This window comes from Mirounga leonina, unplaced genomic scaffold (assembly GCF_011800145.1).
Source record: "Mirounga leonina isolate KUSES-001 unplaced genomic scaffold, KU_Mleo_1.0 Mir_152, whole genome shotgun sequence".
Taxonomy (NCBI): Eukaryota; Metazoa; Chordata; class Mammalia; order Carnivora; family Phocidae; genus Mirounga; species Mirounga leonina.
In genome coordinates this window covers 6,038,421-6,061,248 of record NW_023270380.1, presented here as the reverse complement: position 1 = coordinate 6,061,248, position 22,828 = coordinate 6,038,421, and the positions used below count along the sequence as shown (strand labels likewise).

Below are 22,828 nucleotides of genomic sequence, written 5' to 3'. Positions count from 1 at the left end.
AGGCCAAAATCTGCCACGCACTTCTCTTCTGCAAGAAAAGGAGAAATGCATGTAAACTAAAGCAGTTCCTCAGAAGCTGCTTAGACATGGATTAGAAGCAGAGAGAGGATTGGCAGTGGAATGAGATCAAAAAGTAGTTTGCAACCATAAGCTGTGGGATTTTCACATGCCACGTGGTCATCTTTATCTTTATTATTTATTTATTAAGTTTTAGAAAAATCTTGTTTGGCAGTGAGATGAAGAAACCAGGGATAAACCATTGGAATAGGCTTGGGATTTTTTTTCTCATATTTTAAGTTTTTATTATGAAAATCTTTAAACATACCAAAAGTATAAGATTATAAACAAATATTACGTACTTACCATACACCTTCAACTCCCGTTTTTCGTAAACACTCCTACCCACTTCTTCCCACTGGATGATTTGGAAGCAAATCACAGATAAGTTATTATTTCCATAAATGTCTTAGTATATTATCTCTAGAGATAGACTTTAAAAAACCATAACCACAAAACTGTCATCACAGTTAGAAAAATTAATGATTCTTTCCAATATTTAGTGTTCAGAATTTCCCAACTTTTTTTATTATTATATTTTAATTCCAGTGTACTTAACCTACAGTGTTGTATTAGTTTCAGGTGTACCATATAGTGACTCAGCACTTCCACATATTTCTCAGTGCTCACCATTAAGACATCCCTGTCATGGTCCAGTGGAGTCCAAATTGAAGCAGTGGGTAGAATTAATGATGAGAAAGGGATAGATTTCAGATATTCTTCATGAAGACTTTGTCAGTCAAGAACAAATTAAATTATGTCTCATGTAATCCATTTCTCAAAGGTTTATTTTGATTTTCTACCAAAAATTAGGCAGTGATATTTGGCACTTAATGGTTTGTTTTAGTTATTTTATGATTTTCCTTTTGTGCATCAACCTTGTTTTCTGATGATGTCAGGTAAATGAGGCATTTCGGTTAAATGTGATTTTGCTCTTCTACAGCTTTTAATCGTTCCAGAAGACATTTTGAAATGGATGAAATAGACTATCTGAAGACTTTTTGGTATCAGTTTGTTTTTATTAGGAAACTGAGGCACAGGGATTTAAATAGCTTGTTACTGGTATCATGCAGGTTTTGGAATCAATGTCCGATATGTCTGGTTACTACATTTGCCTCATTCCTGTTGCTAAAAGTACCTACTATTAATATTTTTCTGTGAAAAAGTGGGGGTGAAGTGGGATATCAGTGCCAATTTTACATAAGCATTTAAATTATTCTCCAAATTCAGACTCATTTAGAGTTAGTTCCAGCAATAGGTACAACTTTCATTGTATAGTTCTGTGTGTCTGAGAAAAAAATGTTCCTGGGCCATGAGTTTAAAAAAATTAACGTGCTAACCAGCATTTCCAGTGATCTGCTTATCACTAATTCCCCGTCCTGAACTGGTGTTACAAATAAAAGATCAGAATTTAGTCTCAGATGAGCTACATGGAGCTGTGGTGCTAATAGAAGAACAGTGATGAAGAATGGAGTTAAATTGCCAGGAATTAAATCTAGCTGTTTGCCTTAGGGGAAGTTACTGAATTCTCTTTGCCTCTTTCCTTACTTGTTTAATAAGGAGCCTGACCCCACCTACTTCTCAGGGTTGTGAGCATTAAATGATACTCTACATGCAAAGCATTAAACTGATACTCTATACGTAGTATTTAGTACTTTATAGGTGTGCAATAAATATGGTCTATTATAAGCAAGCTTAGTCAAGGAAAATTTGGATTTACATTAGAGATAAATTCCTGCCTAGGGAATTTATGACCGTCTGGGTGGCACAGTCGGTTAGGTGGTCAGCTCTTGGTTTCAGCTCAGTTCATGATCTCACAGCCCTGGAATCAAGCCCCCACTCAGCGGGGAGTCTGCTTGGGATTCTCTCTCCCTCTCCCTTCCCCTCCCACTTGTGCTCTCTCTCTCTCTCTAAAATAAATAACAACAACAAAAGATAAATTCCTGCCTTTAAAGAAGAATTCGTTTTAGTACAGGATTCACAGTAGGCTAAAATAACATCTCTACTTCATTTAGGTTAAATTTTTTTTTAGAAACGTGTCTGTTGTGGGGCGCCTGGGTGGCTCAGTTGGTTAAGCGACTGCCTTCGGCTCAGGTCATGATCCTGGAGTCCCGGGATCGAGTCCCGTATCAGGCTCCCTGCTCGGCAGGGAGTCTGCTTCTCCCTCTGACCCTCCTCCCTCTCATGCTCTCTGTCTATCATTCTCTCTCTCTCAAATAAATAAATAAAATCTTTAAAAAAAAAGAAACGTGTCTGTTGTGGAAAATAAGGTATCTACACCAAAATTCATATTTTCCTAGAATTGTTACAATGTAATATCCTTCAGGTATCCTATTAGAAGACTCTGTCTCCCAGATTTTCTTTTTATTATTTTAATTGGTCCTTTGAAAAAATATCAACATATTTTTGTTGTCTATTGGCTGAATACATGGATCTTATGGCATATAAAAGGATTGCACTTAATGTAGTAAAGATCTCTGGCCTTCAATTATTTATTTTTGGAAACATTTTGGATCAGTTCCCATGGTTGGAGAAAGAGGTGAAAGGGACCCCTCATCAGAGCTGTATATAAGCTTGTAGCACTCCAGCTTTGAAACTGGTGATAGAAAACAAAGTATCTTTCCTTTCTGTCTTCTAAGGACAATTTTTTTTTTAATGTAATCCTGCCCATTAGACCTTATGGCAGTAAAAAATGAGCCGTTCATATGAATTGTCACTTGATTTATTTGTGTGTGTGTGTGTGTGTGTGTGTGTCCACCTCCCTGGAAATGTTGCTTCCCTCTTTCATTCTTTGGGATATTTAATAAGTGATACGAGGTTTGCTGGCTGTAGAATTTATTGGTATTAATCAGGGTTCTGGTACTTTCTAGCATAGTAGTCTTTCAGCTTTATTTCCCAATCTTACTGATTTTTTTTTAAGAGAAAGAGCAAGAGCCGGAGTGGGGGGTGCAGAGGGAGAGGAAGAAAGAGAATCCCACCAGGCTCCATGCCCAGCACAGAGCCCAACATGGGGCTCCATCTCACGACCCTGAAATCATGACCTGAGCTGAAATCAAGAGTCGGCCGCTCAACCGAGCCACCCAGGTGCCCCCTATAACGTTAATGTAGGCCTTCACCTTTGAAAGCACATATTTGTGTGGTGGTTATAGTTGCTCTTGGTTGCCAGTGAGTGCCTACTATTTTGGTATCAAACCAGGACCTTTATACACATTATCTCATTTTTACAACGGCCACTTCTATGAGAAGTGTTACTATACCCATTTGTAGTTTAGGAAACTGAGGCTCAAGAAGTTAACTTTTCAGGGTGGCTGGCTCAGTCAATAGAGCATGAGACTCTTGATCTCAGGGTTCAGGGTTCTCAGGGTTCAAGCCCCATGTTGGGGATAGAAATTACTTAAAATTTCTTTTTAAATCTTTAATTAAAAAAAAAAAGAGAAGTTAAAGAACTTCTATAGGTCATAAAAGGAACCAGGATTCTGCTCATGGCCTAATGGACTCATACTGCCTACTATTGCATGGTTTATGCCGTGCTGCCTTTTCAAGCTCATTCTCACCATAAACATCTTGTTAGTTTTGAAGAATTTATGTACTTATGTGAGCATAAATATATACATATGTGGGGAAGACAAAAAGACTCTATGCCAAAAATGTTAGCAGTGGTTATCTGGATGGTACATCTGTGGGTGATTTTTAAAATATTTTTTCTTTGTATTTCTTTGTATTTTCTATACACATGAACATGTATTATTTTGTAATAAACATTTTTATGTTACATATTGAACAGTAATTGAGACATGACGTTTCTAATTTATTGTTGCTTATTTCTAGATCAATTGGCCTTATTTCCTCAGTGGAAATCTCGTCACTATGATGTGGTAGTTGGTGTGTTGTCAGCTCGCAATAACCATGAACTTCGAAATGTGATAAGAAGCACCTGGCTGAAGCATTTAATACAACATCCGTCATTAAGTCAACGGTAGGTTTTCTTAGTTGGCACCTGCCTGATTAACTGAGTAAAAGTTCTGAAAAACCTCTTTTGGGATAGTCAGAGATGTTAATTTAGGCATGCGGCCTCTCTTCCTGGGAGAAATGGCTATTTCATTTTGCTTTCCCTCCACATAGTTGAGTCACAAAAGTAAATTTAACCAAGGTTCTTAGCCGAAAGGTAGTTAGGGGAGAATATATTCATTGGTTAACATATTAGTATTTATAGATACCTAGTTTGTTTTGTTTTTGCTTTGATTTAGAATAGTAATTCCTTTTTTTTTTTTTTGAGAGAGAGAGAGAGCAAGAGTGAGCGGGGGGAGGGGCAGAGGGAGAGGGAGAGAGAATCTTTTTTTTTTTTTTTTTAAAGGTTTTATTTATTTATTTGAGACAGAGAGCATGAGAGACAGAGAGCATGAGAAGGAGGAGGGTCAGAGGGAGAAGCAGACTCCCCACCGAGCAGGGAGCGCGATGCGGGACTCAATCCTGGGACTCCAGGATCATGACCTGAGCCGAAGGCAGTCGCTTAACCAACTGAGCCACTCAGGCGCCTGGGAGAGAGAATCTTAAGCAGGTTCCACGCCCAGCTTGGAGCCCAGTGCAGGGCTGGATCTCACAACCCTGAGGTCATGACCTGAGCTGAAATCAAGGGTTGGACACTTAACCAACTGAGCCACCCAGGTGCCCCTAGAATAGTAATTCTTAAAGGGTTCTAGTCCAGAATAGGTCTCTGCTTAGACATGTTTGTGTCTAAATATGCTTTTCACTAACTTCACAGAGGCACACTGCATTTTTTCTGTTCTCTATATTTTTTTAAGTACACACTGTGTGTAGCTCTTTTTCCTGACTGCCCTTCAAGGACTGAGCTTTGGTAGCACATCTTATGTTGATATTAAATGGCTCAGTTATAGGTTAAGAGCCCAGGGCCTTAGTCTTCTCAGTGAGACCAGCCTCTGAAGATTACGTAGTGAGGGGCTAGGGAAGAGAAGCATGGGAGGTTGAACTTTTAGTTATGTGAGGACACTCCGGTGATGAGCAGTTCTAGATGGCCCTCTCAGGATTGCATTAAACTGGCATGTTTGGGACTGAGTAGCTATACAATTGCAGAATTTTCTTGTCATAAGTTGTGAACATTTATAGATTTCCTATCTTATTCATAGTGGCTTTCATTCCTTTTCAAGACAGATTTCTTTAGTTCATGAGCTCAGTGATAATAGTACCTATTACCCAGCAAATGAAAGGCCTCAGACTCATCACTGCTGTCAGAACCTCCTCCAAAACCTGCACTTCCTAGGTAGCCTTTCCTGTCTCGGAAAATAATGAGCCCTCTCTACCAGTTGTTCAGACAGAAAATCCTGGTGACTATGTTATAAATGAGGGAGTAAGTCCCCCTTTTGGGTCTTTAAGGATCTCTCCAGCATGGTCGCAGAAGTGACACTGGGAGAGGCATATGAAATTAGATTTTTTTTTTTTTTAAGATTTTATTTATTTATTTGACAGAGAGAGAGCGAGAGAGGGAACACAAGCAGGGGGAGTGCGAGAGGGAGAAGCAGGCTTCCCGCTGAGCAGGGAGCCCGACGCGGGGCTCGATCCCAGGACCCCGGGATCATGACCTGAGCTGAAGGCAGACGCTTAACCGACTGAGCCACCCAGGCGCCCCGAAATTAGATTTATTATACTCACAAGTCCTAGAGAGGGAGGCACAGTATGCCACACAGGGGGCGGCCATACAGGAGGAGAGTCCAGGGAGCAGGCTCAACCAAGCAGGTGGGGAGCCGACAGAGCGTGGGGCCCAGTGGGCACGTGCCTTTACTGAGGGTCATGGTGGAGTATACAAGCAGAAGGCATGAGGGGACCTCGTTGTGTTAGAGTGTCACTAGGTCAGTCAGGGGAGGGCCACAGGGGGATCTCGTGGCAGGGACCAGCCTTGTCACTCTGGTGTATCAGGTCACCTGAGGAGGGTGCTCATAGCCTGTTTGTGAGGAGATGTTGAGGCACCAGGAAAATAGGAAGTTTTAAAAATTTATAATACATTGTTACCTTGATTTCTTCTGTCTCTCATCCAACCCATCAGCCTGTTTTCTTGGTGCTATACCTTAAGTCATATCCAGGATCCACCCCTTTATCAGTACTGTCAGAACCACCACCCTCTCCCCATCAGGCCACAGTACCTCTCACTTGGAGTCTTGCAGAAGCCTCTATCTGGATTTCCTGCTTCTGCCTTTATTCCCCTATATTTTATTTTCCATGCAGCAGCCCGAGTGCTGCTTTTAAAATTCGTCAAATGACGTCCATTTTCTGCCCGTACCCCTCCGTTGACTTCTCTTTAGCTCAGAGTAAAATGCCAAGTCTTTCCTCTGGTCTTTGACCTTATCTACATCTACTTGCCCTACACTGGCAATCATACTGCTCGTGTACGGACTAGTGCTTCCATGCACTAAATGTGCTTCTGCCTCGGGGCCTTTGAACGTACTTAGTGCTTCTGCCTCGGGGCCTTTGAACGTACTGTCTCCCCTGTCTTTATCACTCTTCCACTGGATATCCTCATGGTTCACAGTCTCACGTTTTTCAGGTCTCTGTTTAGATGTCACCTTAGCAGGAGGCAGCCTTATATTAAATAACACCTAACCCCTTTTCCCTCTCTGTCCTCCCTTATTGACTTTATTTTCCTTTATAATACTTATTTCCAACTGGCATGTTTATTATATTTAGCTTTATATTTATAAGTTGTCTTTCCCCACTAGAATATAGTTTCGTGAGCATAGGGACTTTAACTTTTTTTTTTTAAGATTTTATTTTGAGAGAGAGAACGTGAGTAAGCAGGGGGAGGGGCTGAGGGAGAGGGAGAGAGAATCTTAAGCAGGCTCCACACACTGGGCGTGGAGCCCAACACTGGGCTTGATCCCACGACCTGAGATCATGACCTGAGCCAAAACCAAGAGTTGGATGCTCAACCGACTGAACCACCCAGGCACCCCGGGAATTTAACTTTTTCACTAATGTGTTCCCAGTACTTAGAACCTAACTTGGCACAGGGTAAGGCACTCAACAACTATTGAGGGAATGACTCAGACTAAATGTCATGAGGAAAATTAACATTCAGATAGTCACCAATAATTTATTTGCCATCATAGCATTACTGCTTTAAATTTAGGAAGCTTGGTGATTTGTTTTATAAAAATGATGGGATACCTGTGTAAAAATAGGTATTAGCCAAAAACAACTTCTTGGGGCAGAGTAATTTTGTGGATCTAGGAAGAGTATTTAAGATGGCTTTAAAAAAACTAATTTGGTGGGCGCCTGGGTGGCTCAGTCATTAAGCATCTGCCTTCAGCTCAGGTCATGATCCCAGGGTCCTGGGATCGAGCCCCACATGGGGCTCCCTGCTCGACGGGAAGCCTGCTTCTCCCTCTCCCACTCCCCCTGCTTGTGTTCCTGCTCTTGCTGTCTCTGTCTCTGTCAAATAAATAAATAAAATCTTAAAAAAAAAAAAAACTAATTTGGTAAATATCTGCAATAATTTAATAAGTAAACTTACTCATTTCTGTTTATACTTTTATTCTAAATGCTAGTTGTTTTTGAATGGTATTCTGCCTTAATTGGCCATTAGTAAAAGAAAATGTTTGCATTTCTGTGGCTTTGGCTTACTTTCAAATCTTGCATTTCACTGAGGGAGCCAGATTCCACATGTATTTCCAGGACCTTATTTAATTAAAAGCCTTTGTAATAAAATTAATAAGTTGCCAATTTCATAAGTATCTCTTACGTATCTTCTGCAAGCAGGTAGTGTACTGCGTGTGGTAGAATACAAAGATAGTTGCCATATACTCCTTGCTCAGCGGGGAGCCTGCTTCTCCCTCTGCCTGCCTGCTCTGCCTGCTGCTCTCCCTGCTTGTGCTCTCTCTCTGACAAATAAAATCTTAAAAAAAAAAAAAAATCCCCCCCCCCCAAAAATAGTTGCCATACAGTCTGAGTCTTTATGGGAGCTTGAAGTTTAATAGGAGGAAATAGATGTAATAGTGTAATAAAATGTTATATGTGCTATCATATAAATAGATATAAAACAGCCTGGAGTGTTTGGGAAACTCCAAACAGTTCCAAGTAACTGGAACCCCTAGGGGGGTTCAGGGGAGGGTGTGGGTGAGTGAGATGAAGCGCTAGGGAAGGAAAGAGGGGCCGAGAGACAGGGATTATGAGGTAGAGAGAGGGAGGGCGTCAAACCCAGAGGCAGACTGTGGCCAGCCCCTGCAGAACAGCCATGGGGACAGTGGCATGGACTACTGAGACCCAGTTAGGTGGCTGAGGGGCTGAACTAAAGCGTGACCTTAGAAGAAAATGAGGTAAATAAACGGGAGGAGGGAGAGGAGAAAGAGCAGTCTAGGATGATTGCTAGCTTTCTAAGTTGGTGAATAATGAATTCATCAATCAAGGAGCAAAAAACACTAGATGAGAAGAGCAGGTTTCATGGGAAAGGAGTTCTGCTGTGGATATGTTGAGTTTGTGGTACCTGCAGGCAGTTACTAGCTGGTTCCCTGAAACATAATAATTATGTGTAGTGTGTATGTATGTGTTCACTGTAAGTTTTACTGATATAAAGGATGTATAGCACATAATTGACAAATGATAACATACATGATACTCTTTATTATAAATTCCATGTAGCGAGCTGATTCTCATGGAATGCTCCCATTGTTCTAGACTTTTGTATCTGTAACCAATTACATGTTGCAGTTGACAAAGGAGTGCAGTTTGGACATAAATGTTTTCTTTAAGTTAAAGAGTAAAACTAAAGAGACAACTGAGATATGTGCCAGAACTTTACTCTTAGTCAATAAAGTCAGGGACTTCTTTGGAATCAGGTAACAGGTTTTGAACAGTGGAAGAATAGTTCCTCAGTTTTTTGTACTATTCACAGTGGAATGGCTACAGACACATCACTTTTTTCTTTTAATTTTTATTTATTTTTAATTCAAGTATTATTAACATATAGTGTTACATTAGTTTCAGGTGTACAATATAGTAATTCAGCAATTCTCTACATTACTCAGTGCTTGTCAAGATAAATGTACTCGCAATCCCCTTCACCTGTTTCACCCATCCCCCCACCCACCTCCCTTCTAGCCACCACCAGTTTGTTCTCTGTACTTAAGAGTCTGTTTTTTGGGGACGCCTGGGTGGCTCAGTCAGTTAAGCGTCTGCCTTCAGCTCAGATCATGATCCCAGGGTACTGGGGTCGAGTCCTGCTTCGGGCTCCTTGCCTAGCAGGGAGCCTGCTTCTCCCTCTACCTGCTGCTCTCCCTGTTTATGTGTGCTCTGTCTCTCTCTCTCTCTCTCTGTCTCTCTGACAAATAAATAAATATATAAAATTTAAAAATTATAGAGTCTGTTTTTTGGTTTATTTCATTTTTTTCATTGTTCATTTATTTTGTTTCTTAAATTCCACATATAAGTGAAATCATGTGGTATGTCTTTCTCTGAATTATTTCACTTAGCATTATACTCTCTATCTAGATCCATGCGTGTTGTTGCAAATGGCAAGAGTTCATTTTTTATGGTTGAGTAATATTCCATTGTGTGTGTATATATATATATATATACACCACATCTTTATCCATTCATCTGTTGATGAACACTTCGGTTGCTTCCATATCTTGCCTACTATAAATAATGTTGCAATAAATACAGGGTACATATATCTTTTTGAATTAGTGTTTTCATTTTCTTTGGGTACATATCCAATAGTGGAATTACTGGATCATATGGTAATTCTTTTTTTAATTTTTTGAGGAACCTCCATACTGTTTTCCACAGTGGCTACAGCAGTTTGCATTTCCACCAGCAGTGCATGAGGGTTTCCTTTTCTCCACATACTAACCAACGCTTGTTATTTCTTGTCTTTTTGGTATTAGCCATTCTAACAAGTGTAAGGTGGTATCTCATTGTGGTTTTGATTTGCATTTCCGTGATGATGAGTGATGTTGAACATGTTTCATCTGTCTGTTGGTCATCTGTATGTCTTCTTTAGAAAAAGTCTATTCATGTCTTCTGCCCATTTTCTAATTGGATTATTTGTTTTTTTGATGTTGAGTTGTATAAGTTCTTTATATATTTTGGATATTATCTCCTTATCAGATATGTCATTTGCAAATATCTTCTCCCATTCCATAGGTTGTTTTTAGTTTTATTGTTTCCTTCGCTGTGGAGAAGGTTTTTATTTTGATGTAGTCCCAGTAGTTTAATTTTGCTATTGTTTCTCTTGTCTGAGGAGACACACCTAGAAAAATGTTTCTAAAGCTGATGTCAGAGAAATTATTGCCTATATTCTCTTCTAGGAGTTTTATGGATTTAGGTCTCAGAGTTAGGTCTTTAATCCATTTTGAGTTTCTTTTCGTTTATGGTGTAAGAGAGTGGTCCCATTTCATTCTTTTGCAGGTAGCTGTCCAGTTTTCCCAACACCCTTTGTTGAAGAGACTGTCTTTTTCCCATTAGATATCCTTGCCTCCATTGTCATAGATTAATTGACCATATAATTGTGGGTTTATCTTTGGGCTGTCTATTCTGTTCCATTGATCTATGCAGACACATCCTTTTTTAAGTTTAATCTTCATTGACTTTTCCTCCAACGATTTACTTTTTTCCCCCCTCCATCTCTTAAAGTCAATAAAACCCTTATTTATAGTGTTTGCTAGTTTCCGTAGTGTAAATATTCCCACCATGACCAACTTCAGCCAACTAATACAGCATCTCTGAACACAGACTTGGGAAAGATATGCAGTAGCACATCATTTTATTTCCACCACACAGATATAATAGGTAAATATAACCCCAAGAGCATAGATAATAGTGAAATAATTAAGAAATGATTAATTTGAGTATTTTCTTTGTTTTAAAGGAATGTGTTTCATTGTAAGTTTACATAATTTAATAAAGGCTGTTCTTAATAACCAGTCCACAGAATTCCTGAAAATTTAGCAGTTGGCTCTCATAAGCCAGTAGGAGAAGCCTTGAGAATAAATATTGTCCAGGGAGAGCAGGCAGAAAGAGTGAGAAGAGACCCAAGGGCAAAGCCCTGCTTTAAAATCTGCCCTAATGGACAGACTTGGCGAAGAAGAGCCAGTGCAGGTGACTGAGCAAGCCACATAGTGGAGGGAAGAGAGCACTGTAAGGAGACCAGCACTATGGAACCACAGATTGAAGGGCTGTGGATTTAGCAACAAATCAGTGGTTACATTGGTGGTAAACATCTCAGTATAAGTGGTGGGTGTTGAAGCTAAAATTTCTGTTTCATAAAATGAGTGGGAGATGAGAAACTAGAGCCTACAATTTTAGTTCATTCCTTTGTAGGACTTCACTAAAGGATAGGGTGGAGACAAGGAAGGGATGCTAGGTAAATAGAAATTAGTATCAGGAATTCATCTTATTTGTAACATGTAGGGAAGGAGCCACAGGTTACAGGTGAGGTGTAGGAGAGGAGGGGACCTCCTCTTGAATACGAAGACTAATCTGGAGCAAAAGGAATACCTTCTACAATAGAGGAAAGCAAATAAAGCAGATTGCAGATACAGATATGTTTTAGGTCGGGGCATGAGAAACTGACTTTACTGTAGTTTGTTTTTAATTGATATGAGCATTTGCTGGTAGCCAGGCCAAACATACTCATACTTGCTTTAACACAATACTACAGCAGAGGGCTTATACATCCGTCGCTTGGTGGTTGGCAACTTTCAGTTTGTCTGTTCCTCTTTTGCTAGGCTAGAAAAATAAAGTTAGAATTAATCCTAATAAATACCTATGTCTCAAAGTAAAAGCTTTTTTTTTTTTTTTTAAAGATTTTATTTATTTATTTGAGACAGAGAGAATGAGAGAGAGAGAGAGCACATGAGGGGGGGGGAGGGTCAGAGGCAGAAGCAGGCTCCCTGCCGAGCAGGGAGCCCGATGCGGGACTCGATCCCGGGACTCCAGGATCATGACCTGAGCCGAAGGCAGTCGCTTAACCAACTGAGCCACCCAGGCGCCCCTCAAAGTAAAAGCTTTGAAATGGGCGTGAGGAAACGTGTATGCACAAAATGAAGATCAGTATCTGATGTTAATGCCAACACATCTTTCAGTGTGCTTGTGAAGTTCATAATAGGTGCTCATGGTTGTGCCGTGCCAGTGGAAGACAGGGAGGATCCTTACTCCTGCAGACTGCTCAACATCACGAATCCGGGTGAGTCGTCTTTTTCCTCAGCCCCGTGACTCCGCGTACAGGTTTGATGCTGAGGAAAAGTTTGCTAAGCTGACTAGTCTGGTGGTCTGTTTTTAGCAGACGACGATTGAGCTTTCATCAAAATGTATCTTTCATCCTTTTTGACAGATTGAGTGATCACTCTAGCTGTGAGGAGTCTTTTTAGATATATATAATTTCAGGATCCGGGAGAGTTTGTTCCTCAGAATGATTCACATGCATTTGGAGATCCCTTGCGCATAGATAAATCTGAATAATGGAGTTTTGAACTTTGAGATAACTGCTGATTTCACCATCTTGTCAATTTACAGTAACCTTGATACGAATACTGTGAGTCAACTTTCTTTTAGAATTATTGCCTATAAGCTCCTGCAAAAGAAACAATGGGAAAAAATTTTAAATATGAGTAATAGTTTGTATTCCTTTACAGTTAAAGATCTGTGGGAGTTCTGATGATGAAGAAAGATGGTCCTAATCAGGTTCCCTCTGTTACCAGGGAACCCGTTTTAGGACATTGCTAACTGTACAAGCAGATGTCTTTCTTTACCAGCATTTCCTTTTATGTTCAGCTATCGTTTTAAGGAAGACTAAAGTTTTCAAAGTCTTAAGTGTGCTGATTTTAACTTCTGGTATTTTAAGACCTGGCAGACCTTTATAATTATGTACACTTTACTCTTACAAGCAGCAATAGTGATGTCGTTGAGAGTGTGGGCTTTGGAGTCAGGCTCCATGGCTTTATTTATTTTTTTTAATTTAAATTCAATTAGCCAACGTATAGTACATCATTAGTTTTTGATAAAATGTTCAGTGATTCATCAGTTGCATATAACACCCAGTGCTCATCACATCACATGCTCTCATTAATGCCCATCACCGAGTTACCCCATGGCTTTAAATCTAGGCTCTGCCTTTTCTAGCTGTGTGACCGTCGATCAGTTATTCACCCCCTCTGTGCCTCAGTTTCACCATCTATAAACTGGGGATAAAAGTACTTACCTCATAGGGATTGACAGGATGAAATACATTGATACATATAAAAAATTCAGAATAGTTCCTGGGACGTGGTAGGTACTTAATATCAAAGAACCTGCCTTTTATGAAGTTCAGCTTCAATCAGCTTTCTAAATAAATTGTACCTTATTTTCAGGTCTCTATTGTGTAAAGCAGAGGTTTCTTACTTAGGATCTTTTAGTTAACATTGTAAGTAAAATTTCATGTGTAATTGCGTTTCTCCTCGTTTCTCTGTGGAGAAGGTCCGTTAGCTTGCACTGCAGTCCCAAAGGGACCATGAACCTAATAAAATGTTGTATTACTGATGATGTAAGAGTAGCCTAGAACAAATTACATTTGAAATCCAAACCAAATCAAATTTTTTTAAAATCTCACCTTAAATTAACCAGACTTTTATTATTTTAAGTGTTATTATTCATTAATAGTAAAGGAGTAGAACTATTAATTAATAGAAAAATTTCATGTATGTAATACCTAGGTTACAAATTTTTTTAAATAGGTGTAACTAAATTTATATTGAACCTAATTTTATCTTTTTGATGACTCCAATGTCATTTTAGGTTTATTTCAATACCTTAGGGTCATCATGAGCATTAATTAATCATCATGATACTCTGGATATGTAGTTTTGATTAATAGCATTACCAAAGCAGCAGGATTTCCTGTGTCTAGGTAGCTTGAAATTCAAGGTACATCTGTTCTTAATAGATAGGTAGTTAGATTATACCGTGCTTAACTTTGGCCTTTAACCCATATGCATATACTTTGAATCTTTTACATTTACTGAGTATATTAAAAAAAAAACTTTTGCTAAGTGTAAAATAGCATTCTAGGAATTCGAAGGTAGGGATCCAAATGATCCTCTGGGTGTGGGAGGAAAACTGAATTTCTGTTTATCTGAAAATAAGACAGTGTTATCTTTATAAAGACTGAATATGTTGGTAACAATAATATGTGTGTCTGTTTTGTTAATAGATATATGAGTGTGTGTACAAATGCGTTTAACTGATGTGGTTGTGTGAGCAGGAAAATTGGAAAACCACAGCTCTGAAAGATACAAAGAACTTCAATAAAATCTTTTAGAATAGGTTTTTATATTATTTCACAAAGTGGCACTGATATTCTCAGCCATGTGAACTGTTTCATGTAATCGGTCCTGATTTCATTTATAGTAATTGAAAACATTATTTGCAAAGGACTGTTTCTGGCTTTGATTTAGGCAGCTGTAGGGGAGTGGAAAGAGCACTGAGTTTGAAGTCCATAAACCTGGGGTTGATTCCTGGCTCTGCCACTTCCTGTGACCTCAGGCGAGTTACTTAACATCTCCAGGCCTCAGTATCATAACCCGTGATGTCAGATAATGCCACGACCACACAGTGTAGTTGTGAAGCTGTAAATGCGATGGGGCATGGCACACAGTATGTGATCAGACATACTACTGTGTTTGATGTGCTTCTCTTTTATCAGTATTACATAGAATTTTTCAGTGTTATTGGAAGTGATTTCAAGGACTTTTGTCATGTGACATCACAAGTATTTTAAATTGCCCGACAAGAAGTAGAATTTTTGGAATTTGCAGAGCAAGACTAAACGTTCTCATTATTTATGACTGCATTAGGTACTGTTTTTAATATCCCTATTTATTGAACCTTTCCTAATAGATGCCTTTGATAATATTCCTCTATGGTGTTTAGACATATATATGCACACATGTACATACAAAAATTTATTAAAGTAGTTCTGATAATTAAATATTTTACCTAGATACAGCTAAAAACTTCATTCTTAAGTTTCAAGATAAATTTATGTTTTTCCCTAGAAGCAGCCATATTTCTGGAGAATTTTTTTAATTACTGCCATTTGTGAAATAATTATAAGATGATATTTGTTTGGTTATGTAAAACTCCTTTTCTCATTATTTCCTTAGTTTTGAACCAGGAAATTGAGGCATTCAGTCTTCCTGAAGACACCTCATCAGGAATTTCTGAGGACCGAGTTGTCAGCGTGAGCTTCCGAGTTCTCTACCCAATCGTTATTACCAGTCTTGGGGTGTTTTATGATGCCAACGATGTGGGTTTCCAGAGGAACATCACAGTCAAGCTTTATCAGGCAGAACAAGAGGTATGCACTGTTTTATACAAGGTTTTCCCCATTTTTCTTTTTAAAAAATACCAGCTTTTTCCTCATGGCATATAGTAGATTGGGAGACTATATAATTACATCTGGTTGGAAGACTTCCACTTTTCTTCCCTTACTGATTGGATACATTATAGCATAATATATTAATATACTGGTTTGGGAAGAGAATACCAATGAAAAATAAATGTGTTATATCTAGAAAAGAAGGGATTGGGCCAGATTAGAAATTCCCAACCTAAAATTCCCTAAAGCCTAAGGAATTACAGAAGTTGATAATGAATGTAGAAACTTTGGGACTTTAAGGTATAAGCAAGTATTAGTGTCTCTTCATTCCAACCCTGAAAGTCTGTCTCTATAATACAAGGCTAACAGCTGCTTCACATGTCTTTTGTAATAAGGATGTAGAGGGAATGAAAGTTTAAAACAACTGGGGTTACTCTCTTCCTGGTATGTGGGGAAATCTGATTTATTCACAGAGTACATCTGAAGGAGTATATTAGCAAGGAATTGTATTTGAAAAGATCTGTTTGTAGAAATCTTGGAGGAATTATACAGTGAACACCCATGTAGCCACCTAATTTCCACAGTAGTTAACATTTTGCTGTATTTCAGGGCGCCTGGGTTGCTCAGTCAGTTAAGTGTCTGCCTTTGGCCCAGGTCATGATCCTGGAGTCCCAGGATCCTGCCCCACATCGGGCTCCCTGCTCAGCTGGGAGTCTGCTTTTCTCTCTGCCCCTCACCCTGCTCGTGCTCGCTGTCTCTCTCGCTCTCAAATAAATAAACTCTTTTAAAAAAAAACTTGCTTTATCATATATAAAGTTGTTCAACAATCTATCTTTTTATTTTTCCTGACTATATTTCAGAGTCAGTTTTAGGCATCAGGACACTTTGTCCCTAAACACTTCAGCATGCATATCATTAACTAGCCTGTTTTTTGTTTTTTGTTTTTTCCATTAACTAGACTTTAATATTTATTTGTGGTTTTTTAAATTTTATGCACAGTGAAATGTACATTAGGTCAGTTATTTATTTATTTATTTATTAAGTTTTTATTTATTTAATCTCTACACCCAACGTGGGGCTCGAACTCATGACTCCAGGATCAAGAGTCACATGTTCTTCTGACTGAGCCAGCCAGCTCCCCCTCAGTAAGTTTAAACTGCATAAAGCTGTGTAACCCAAACTCCTATCACCCTGTCCCACTTCTCAGAGATGGCCTTTTTTTTTCCCCTCTGTTACCATAGACTGGTTTTGCCTGTTGTGATATTTAATATGTAAATAGAATCATAAAGTACTCTCTTGTGTAAGGCTTCTTTCACTCAACATGTTTTTGTAACTCATCCATGTTCTTACATGTATTCATGATTTTTTCCCTTTTCTTTTACCCTTTTTTTTTTTTTAAGTAAACTATATGCCCAGTGTGGGGCTTGAACTCACAACCCTGAGATCAAGAGGGCATACTCTGCCGACTGAGACAGCCAGGTGCCGCATTCCTTTTCCTCTTTTTAATTGCTAAGCTGTATTCCAGCAATATGTTTATTCGTTCTCCTATTGCTGGGCATATAGACTGTTTCCAGGGTACTTCTCCTTTACTCTGTTAATGGGATGAATTACATTTATTGATTTTGGAATGTTAAACCAATCTCCTATTCCTTGGTCATGATGTATTATTCTTTTTTTTTTTTTTAAAGATTTTATTTATTTATTTGCCAGAGAGAGAGAGAGAGAGCACAAGCAAGGGGAAGGGCAGAGGCAGAGGGACAAACAGACCCCCTGCTGAGCAGGGAGCCTGATGTAGGGCTCAATCCCAGGACCCTGCGACCATGACCTGAGCCAAAGGCAGATACTTAACGGACTGAGCCACCCAGGCGCCCCTCTTTTATATATATATATATGTATATATATATATAGATGGAAATTGTGTTTCCTGAGGACAGCATATAGTTGGGTCTTCCTTTTGATCCAGTCTGAGAATCTCTACCTTTTACATGGAGTGTTTAGCCATTTACATTTAATGCAGTTATCCAGTTGTTTTTCATTTTGCTCTTTGTTTTCTGTTTGTTCTACTTTTTCCTGTTTCTCTCTTCCTCTTTTCCTGCCTTTTTTGGGTTTGAGTATTTTTTAGAATTCCGTTTTAATTTCTCTGTTGTCCTTTCAGCTACAGCTCTTTGCATTCCTCTTTTTTATGTATGGTTGACAGAAAGATTACAGTATACATCCTAAACTTGTCATTTTTCTTAAAATTAATGTTGTACCCTTTCATGTAAAATATAAGAATGGTACAGTGTTACAGCTTGTGCTTTAAACAGCTAAATACGTATTAAAGTACTTTAGAGGAAGAATCATCTTTTATGTCTGCCCACATATTTACCATTTCTGGTGCTCTTCATTCCTTCCTGAATATTCAGGTTTCCTGAAATGCTGTGTTAGCAGTCACCTAGCTCGTGGGTGACCAGGTGCATTGTTCAACGAACAGTCATATTTTGGAAGGAATCTTTTTTTTCTGAGCAGTGGTCTCAACAGTAGGCTTAAAATATTCAGTAAACCATGCGTGAGCAGATGTGCTGTCATCCAGACTTTGTAGTTCCATTTATAGAGCACAGGCAGAGATTTATTGTCATTCTTAGGGTCCCTAGGATTTGTAGAATGGAAAATGAGCATTCAACCTAAAGTCACCAGCTGCATTTACCCCTAACAAGAGAGTCAGCCTGTCCTTTGAGGCTTCGAAGCCAGGCATTGACTTCTCTCTAGCTAGGAAAGTCCTGGATGGCATTTTCTTCTGATAGAAGGCTGCTTTGTCTACACGGATAACCTTACTCAAGTGTGGCCGCCTTCCTGAATTATCTCAGCTCCATCTCCTGGAGAACTTGCTACAACTTCTCCATCAGCACCTGCGGCCTCACCTGGCACTTTGATGTTAAGGAGACCGCTTCTTTCCCTACACCTCCTGCATCCACCTCTGCCGGCTTCCAACTTTTCTTCTGCAGCTTCCTTCCCTCTCTCAGCCTTCATGGAATTGTAGTTGGAGCATTGCTCTGGATTAGGCTTTGACTTAAGGGAGATGTTGTGGCTGGTTTGACCTTCTATCCAGAGACTTTCTCCGTATAGCAAGAAGTCCATTTCTCTTTCTTGTCCTTTGCGTGTTCACTGGAGAGGCACTTAGAGTTTCCCTCAAGAACTTTTCCTTTGCGTTCGCAAAGAGGCATAAGAGGCCCAGCTTTCAGCCTATCTCTGCTTTCAGCTTGCCTTCCTCACTAAGCTTTAAAACACTAGCTTTTTTTTTGGTATTTAACTTTGCTTGTATTATAATTTATTTAACTCTTAAGTTTATATCCTTTAAGTTTTTTTAAAATCTAAATTCAATTAATTAACCTATAATGTATTATTTGTTTCAGGGGTACAGGTCTGTGATTCATCAGTCTTGCATAATACCCAGTGCTCATTACAACACATCCCCTCCCCAGTGTCCATCACCCAGCCACCCCATCCCTCCCACCCCCCTCCACTCCAGCAACCCTCAGTTTGTTTCCTGAGATTAAGAGTCTCTTATGGTTTGTCTCCCTCTCTGATTTCATCTTGTTTCATTTTTTCCTCCCTTCCCCTATGATCCTCTGTTCCTTAAATTCCGCATATCAGTGAGATCATATGATAATTGTCTTTCTTTCTTTGACTTATTTCGCTTAGCATAATACCCTCTAGTTCCATCCACCTCATTGCAAAGGACAAGATGTCATTTTTGATGGTTGCATAATATTCCATTGTATGTATATATCACATCTTCTTTATCCATTCATCTGTTGGTGGACATCTAGGCTCTTGCCGTAGTTTGGCTCTTGTGGACCACACTAGCCTTTGATTTAGAGTGAGAAACCTGCAACTCTTCCTTTCACTTGAACACTTACTGTAGGGGTATTAAGTGGCCGAATTTCAATATTGTTGTGTCTCAGGGAATAGGGGAGGCTGAGGAGAGGGAGAGGGATGAGGAAGCGCTGGTCAGTGGGTTTATCAATTAAGTTTGCCATCTTATTTGGGAGCAGTTCATGGCCCCCCCACAATTAAAGTAGTATCACAGATCACCAAAGCAAATATAATAATAATGAAAAAGTGTGAAATAGTACAAGAATTACCAAAATGTGACACAGAGACTCAACGTGAGCAAATGCTGTCGGAAGAATGTCGCCTCTGGACTTGTTCATTGAGGGGTTGCCACAAACTGTAGAAAACACAGTACTCCCCAAGGCGCAGTAAAGCCGAGTGCAGTTAACGCGGTGTGCCTACAGACATAGTGGGAATCAGCCCTCTTATATGCTCCCTTCTTTGTTTCTGTGCATTTTTTCTTCTAAAGGTTCTTTCTGAAGGGGGGCTCCTGGAGTACCTTTGTTCTGTGTAGAAATATGTCATCTTTCAGTTTCTTCTTAACCCTTGGGGTTAAGCCTAATGATTCAGCTTGATTTAACACCTCACACCTCCCCTAGTGCTCCTCATTTCGAGGTAGGCTTTGGTTTTTTATAAGGTTGTGGGGATTTTATTTCATGTTTTGGAACTTTAAGACAGCTTTTGTTATCTTAAATATCTACTTAATAAACGTGATCGCACTGGAAAACGCAAATGATGTCTCAACATCATTTTCGGCCCATATTAACTCCGGTTGGGGCCATCGAGGATTAAGCTGCCCAGGATAGAAGATGTTTGAAAACTTGCCGAATACGCAGTGTCTAACGTGGAGTCTTTCTTGTTTTCTTTTTCCCCCCTATTTCTTGCCCCCCCCCCCACCTCCCATTTGTAGGAGGCCCTCTTCGTGGCTCGTTTCAGCCCTCCAAGCTGTGGTGTGCAGGTGCACAAGCTGTGGTACAAGCCTGTGGAGCAGTTCATCCTGCCTGAGGTACGAGGTGTAAGGGAAGGCTGTAGTGGCCTGGCACTGTGCTCTCAAAGGCCAGCGGCTGATGCTTTGTTGTACCAGGACAGCTCTTCAGAGCGCTGGATGGGGCCGCCACTTGGTGCACAGGTTACGGAAAGGTAGCACTCTGCACCATCCCTTTTCACAGCCCGGTAACCCTCAGGGGGTCCCAAACCACACTTGCTGAAAGGCACTGCCTGGTTTATTCAGTGGATTGAGAACTGCATGACTGTTTTAGTGACGAAGGATAATAATAGGAATGGATCGATGGAAACACGAGACCCAGATACCATTTGAATGAATCAGGTCGTTTACTTATCTAAAGAGGGTGGGGGTGGTAGGGTGCAGGCAGGATAATTGCAAAGAGATTGACCACATTTCTAAGATGAATAAAACCTCTCGAGGTTGCGGAACATGTCTGAAAACACAGCTGTCACCTTCTAGGTCCAGTCTTGAGTAGACGTGTCCTAGAGATCCCCTCACCTACCTGCCAAGTGCCCGCATCAGCCTGCCGTTAAGCCGCAGGATGGTTGCAGAGGATCGTGTGGTGGGCAAGAGCGGATTACTCATCCCTCCACCTCAGCCTCTCCAGGCTAGTTCAGTCTAGTCTGAGTACATTCCTCAGTTCAGGGCTTTGGAACCACATAGGGTTCAGCTTCTCAAGCATCTTGGGGAGTCACTGTAGCTTAGCTGTGGAGTTCGTCCTGCAACGTCAAAGCTGAGCTAAATCATCATGGGAGCTAGACCATTGACGAGCTCTGCTGATGAACCAAGAAACATTTTCCCAACACTGGTCTTGTGGGTTCTGTTTGCCTTATACAACACATCTCAAAATATGCTGTGGATCTTTGGCATTCAGTACAAGTACTTGAAACTATATATGTCAATTCTGTAGATGTGAAAGGGCTCTCCTTTATTTCACCTGAACACAAACTTCTGCTTAAAAAACATTTATTTTTTTAAAGATTTTATTTATGTAGTTGAGAGAGAGAGAGAGCACGAGTGAGCACATGAGCAGGGGGAGGGGCAGAAGTATGTCCCATCAAAAGTATCTTTCACTTTTAATTAAAAGCAGTGGCTTAGCTAAGTTATATTCGCTAAGTGTTGGATCTCAGCTTTTGAAGGAAGCCATTCTTTAGTTTGTGTATTCATTTACTCAGAAAATATTTGGGAGGGGCGCCCGGGTGGCTCAGTCATTAGGCGTCTGTCTTCGGCTCAGGTCATGGTCCCAGGGTCCTGGAATCGAAACCCACATTGGGCTCCCTGCTCGGCAGGGAGTCTGCTTCTCCCTTCCCCTCTTCCCCTGCTTGTGTTCCTGCTCTCGCTCGCTCTCTCTGTCAGATAAATAAATAAATAAAATCTTTAAAAAGAAAGTATTTGAGAAATTAGTGTGTGCCAAGCACCGGGGCTCTGTGAGGACACAGTACGAAGATCCCTGCCCTGAAAGCAGCTTCCGTCCTAGAGGGACAAGAGGGGCCAGCACTGAGACCGTACTTACCGTGTGCCAGGCCTGGTGTGAACGCTTTTCCTACGTTAACTAGTAGGTAAGCTCCTTGAGGCTTGAAGCAAGTCATCAATGAGACTTTCTGCTCAGAAGGAGCATGGGCAGGACCTGCGGTTCCTAGACCTCCTCCCGAAGGGAGAGTCATGTTATTCTGAGGAGCCCAGGAACACTGGCATTGTGTTAGGTGGTATCAGAGCGGTGTGAAGCCGGATGTAGAGTGCATTTGCACAGAAAAGACTTAGGATTGGCATCGGTAGGAAAGAGAAAAATGAGGCACCGGGGAGTAAGTACGTGAGGGCACGTTCGGAGCCAAGTGCCCTGAGCAGGAGCTGCGGGTGCGGCACGGGTGAGTCCGAAGCCCTGCGCTGCCGCTCGGGGTCTGTGTGGCCTCGCACAAGCCGTTCAGTCTCACCGTGTCCATCCCCTCATCTGTGAGATGGGGCTACACCACCCAGTTGAGAGGCTCATTTTAGGGACTAAATGATTTTCATACATGCAGAATGCCTAGAACATGCTGCCACGTGGTAAGTATTCGGGAAATAAATGCACACTGTCCTTATTTTTGCTGCTACTCATCTGGATTTTCGGGATCCGTTCTTCAGGAGCAGAGTTTCTGCAGCTGGGGCTGTTGGCCCAGGAGGGGCATTTAGCAATGTCCAAAGGCTCGTTCAGGTGTCACAGCTCGGGGTGGAGCAGTACTGGCATCTAGAGGCCAGCGATGCTGCTGAACGTCCTACAGCACACGAAAGCCCCCACAACAAAGACTTGTCTGGCTCAAATTGTCGATGGTGGCGAGGTTGAGAAACTAAGAGGAAGGAGTCACAATGAGGGGCAAAGAGGAAGAAAATTAGCTTTAAAGCTTAAGGCTAATCACAGTGTTATAGAGTCTGCCCCATTATCTTGGTCAGTCTTCTAGATAGAATTACAAATTTTTTTTAAAGATTTTATTTATTTTAGAGCACAAACAAGGGGAGCAGCAGCAGGGGGAAGGGAGAAGCAGACTCCCTGC

The 22,828-nt window shown here is 40.5% G+C and overlaps 1 protein-coding gene across 4 annotated transcripts in view; it reads left to right on the top strand.

Annotated features, from left to right (window-relative positions):
* B3GALNT2 (beta-1,3-N-acetylgalactosaminyltransferase 2) overlaps positions 1-22,828 on the top strand; it is a 57,707-nt gene that overhangs the window by 10,195 nt on the left and 24,684 nt on the right. For all 4 annotated transcript variants that reach the window (XM_035008497.1, XM_035008498.1, XM_035008499.1 and 1 more), the window contains exons 2-5: positions 3,886-4,033; positions 12,150-12,250; positions 15,207-15,400; positions 20,205-20,300. In XM_035008497.1, coding sequence (XP_034864388.1) covers positions 3,886-4,033; positions 12,150-12,250; positions 15,207-15,400; positions 20,205-20,300 — 539 coding nt within the window. The remainder of the gene's footprint in view (positions 1-3,885; positions 4,034-12,149; positions 12,251-15,206; positions 15,401-20,204; positions 20,301-22,828) is intronic.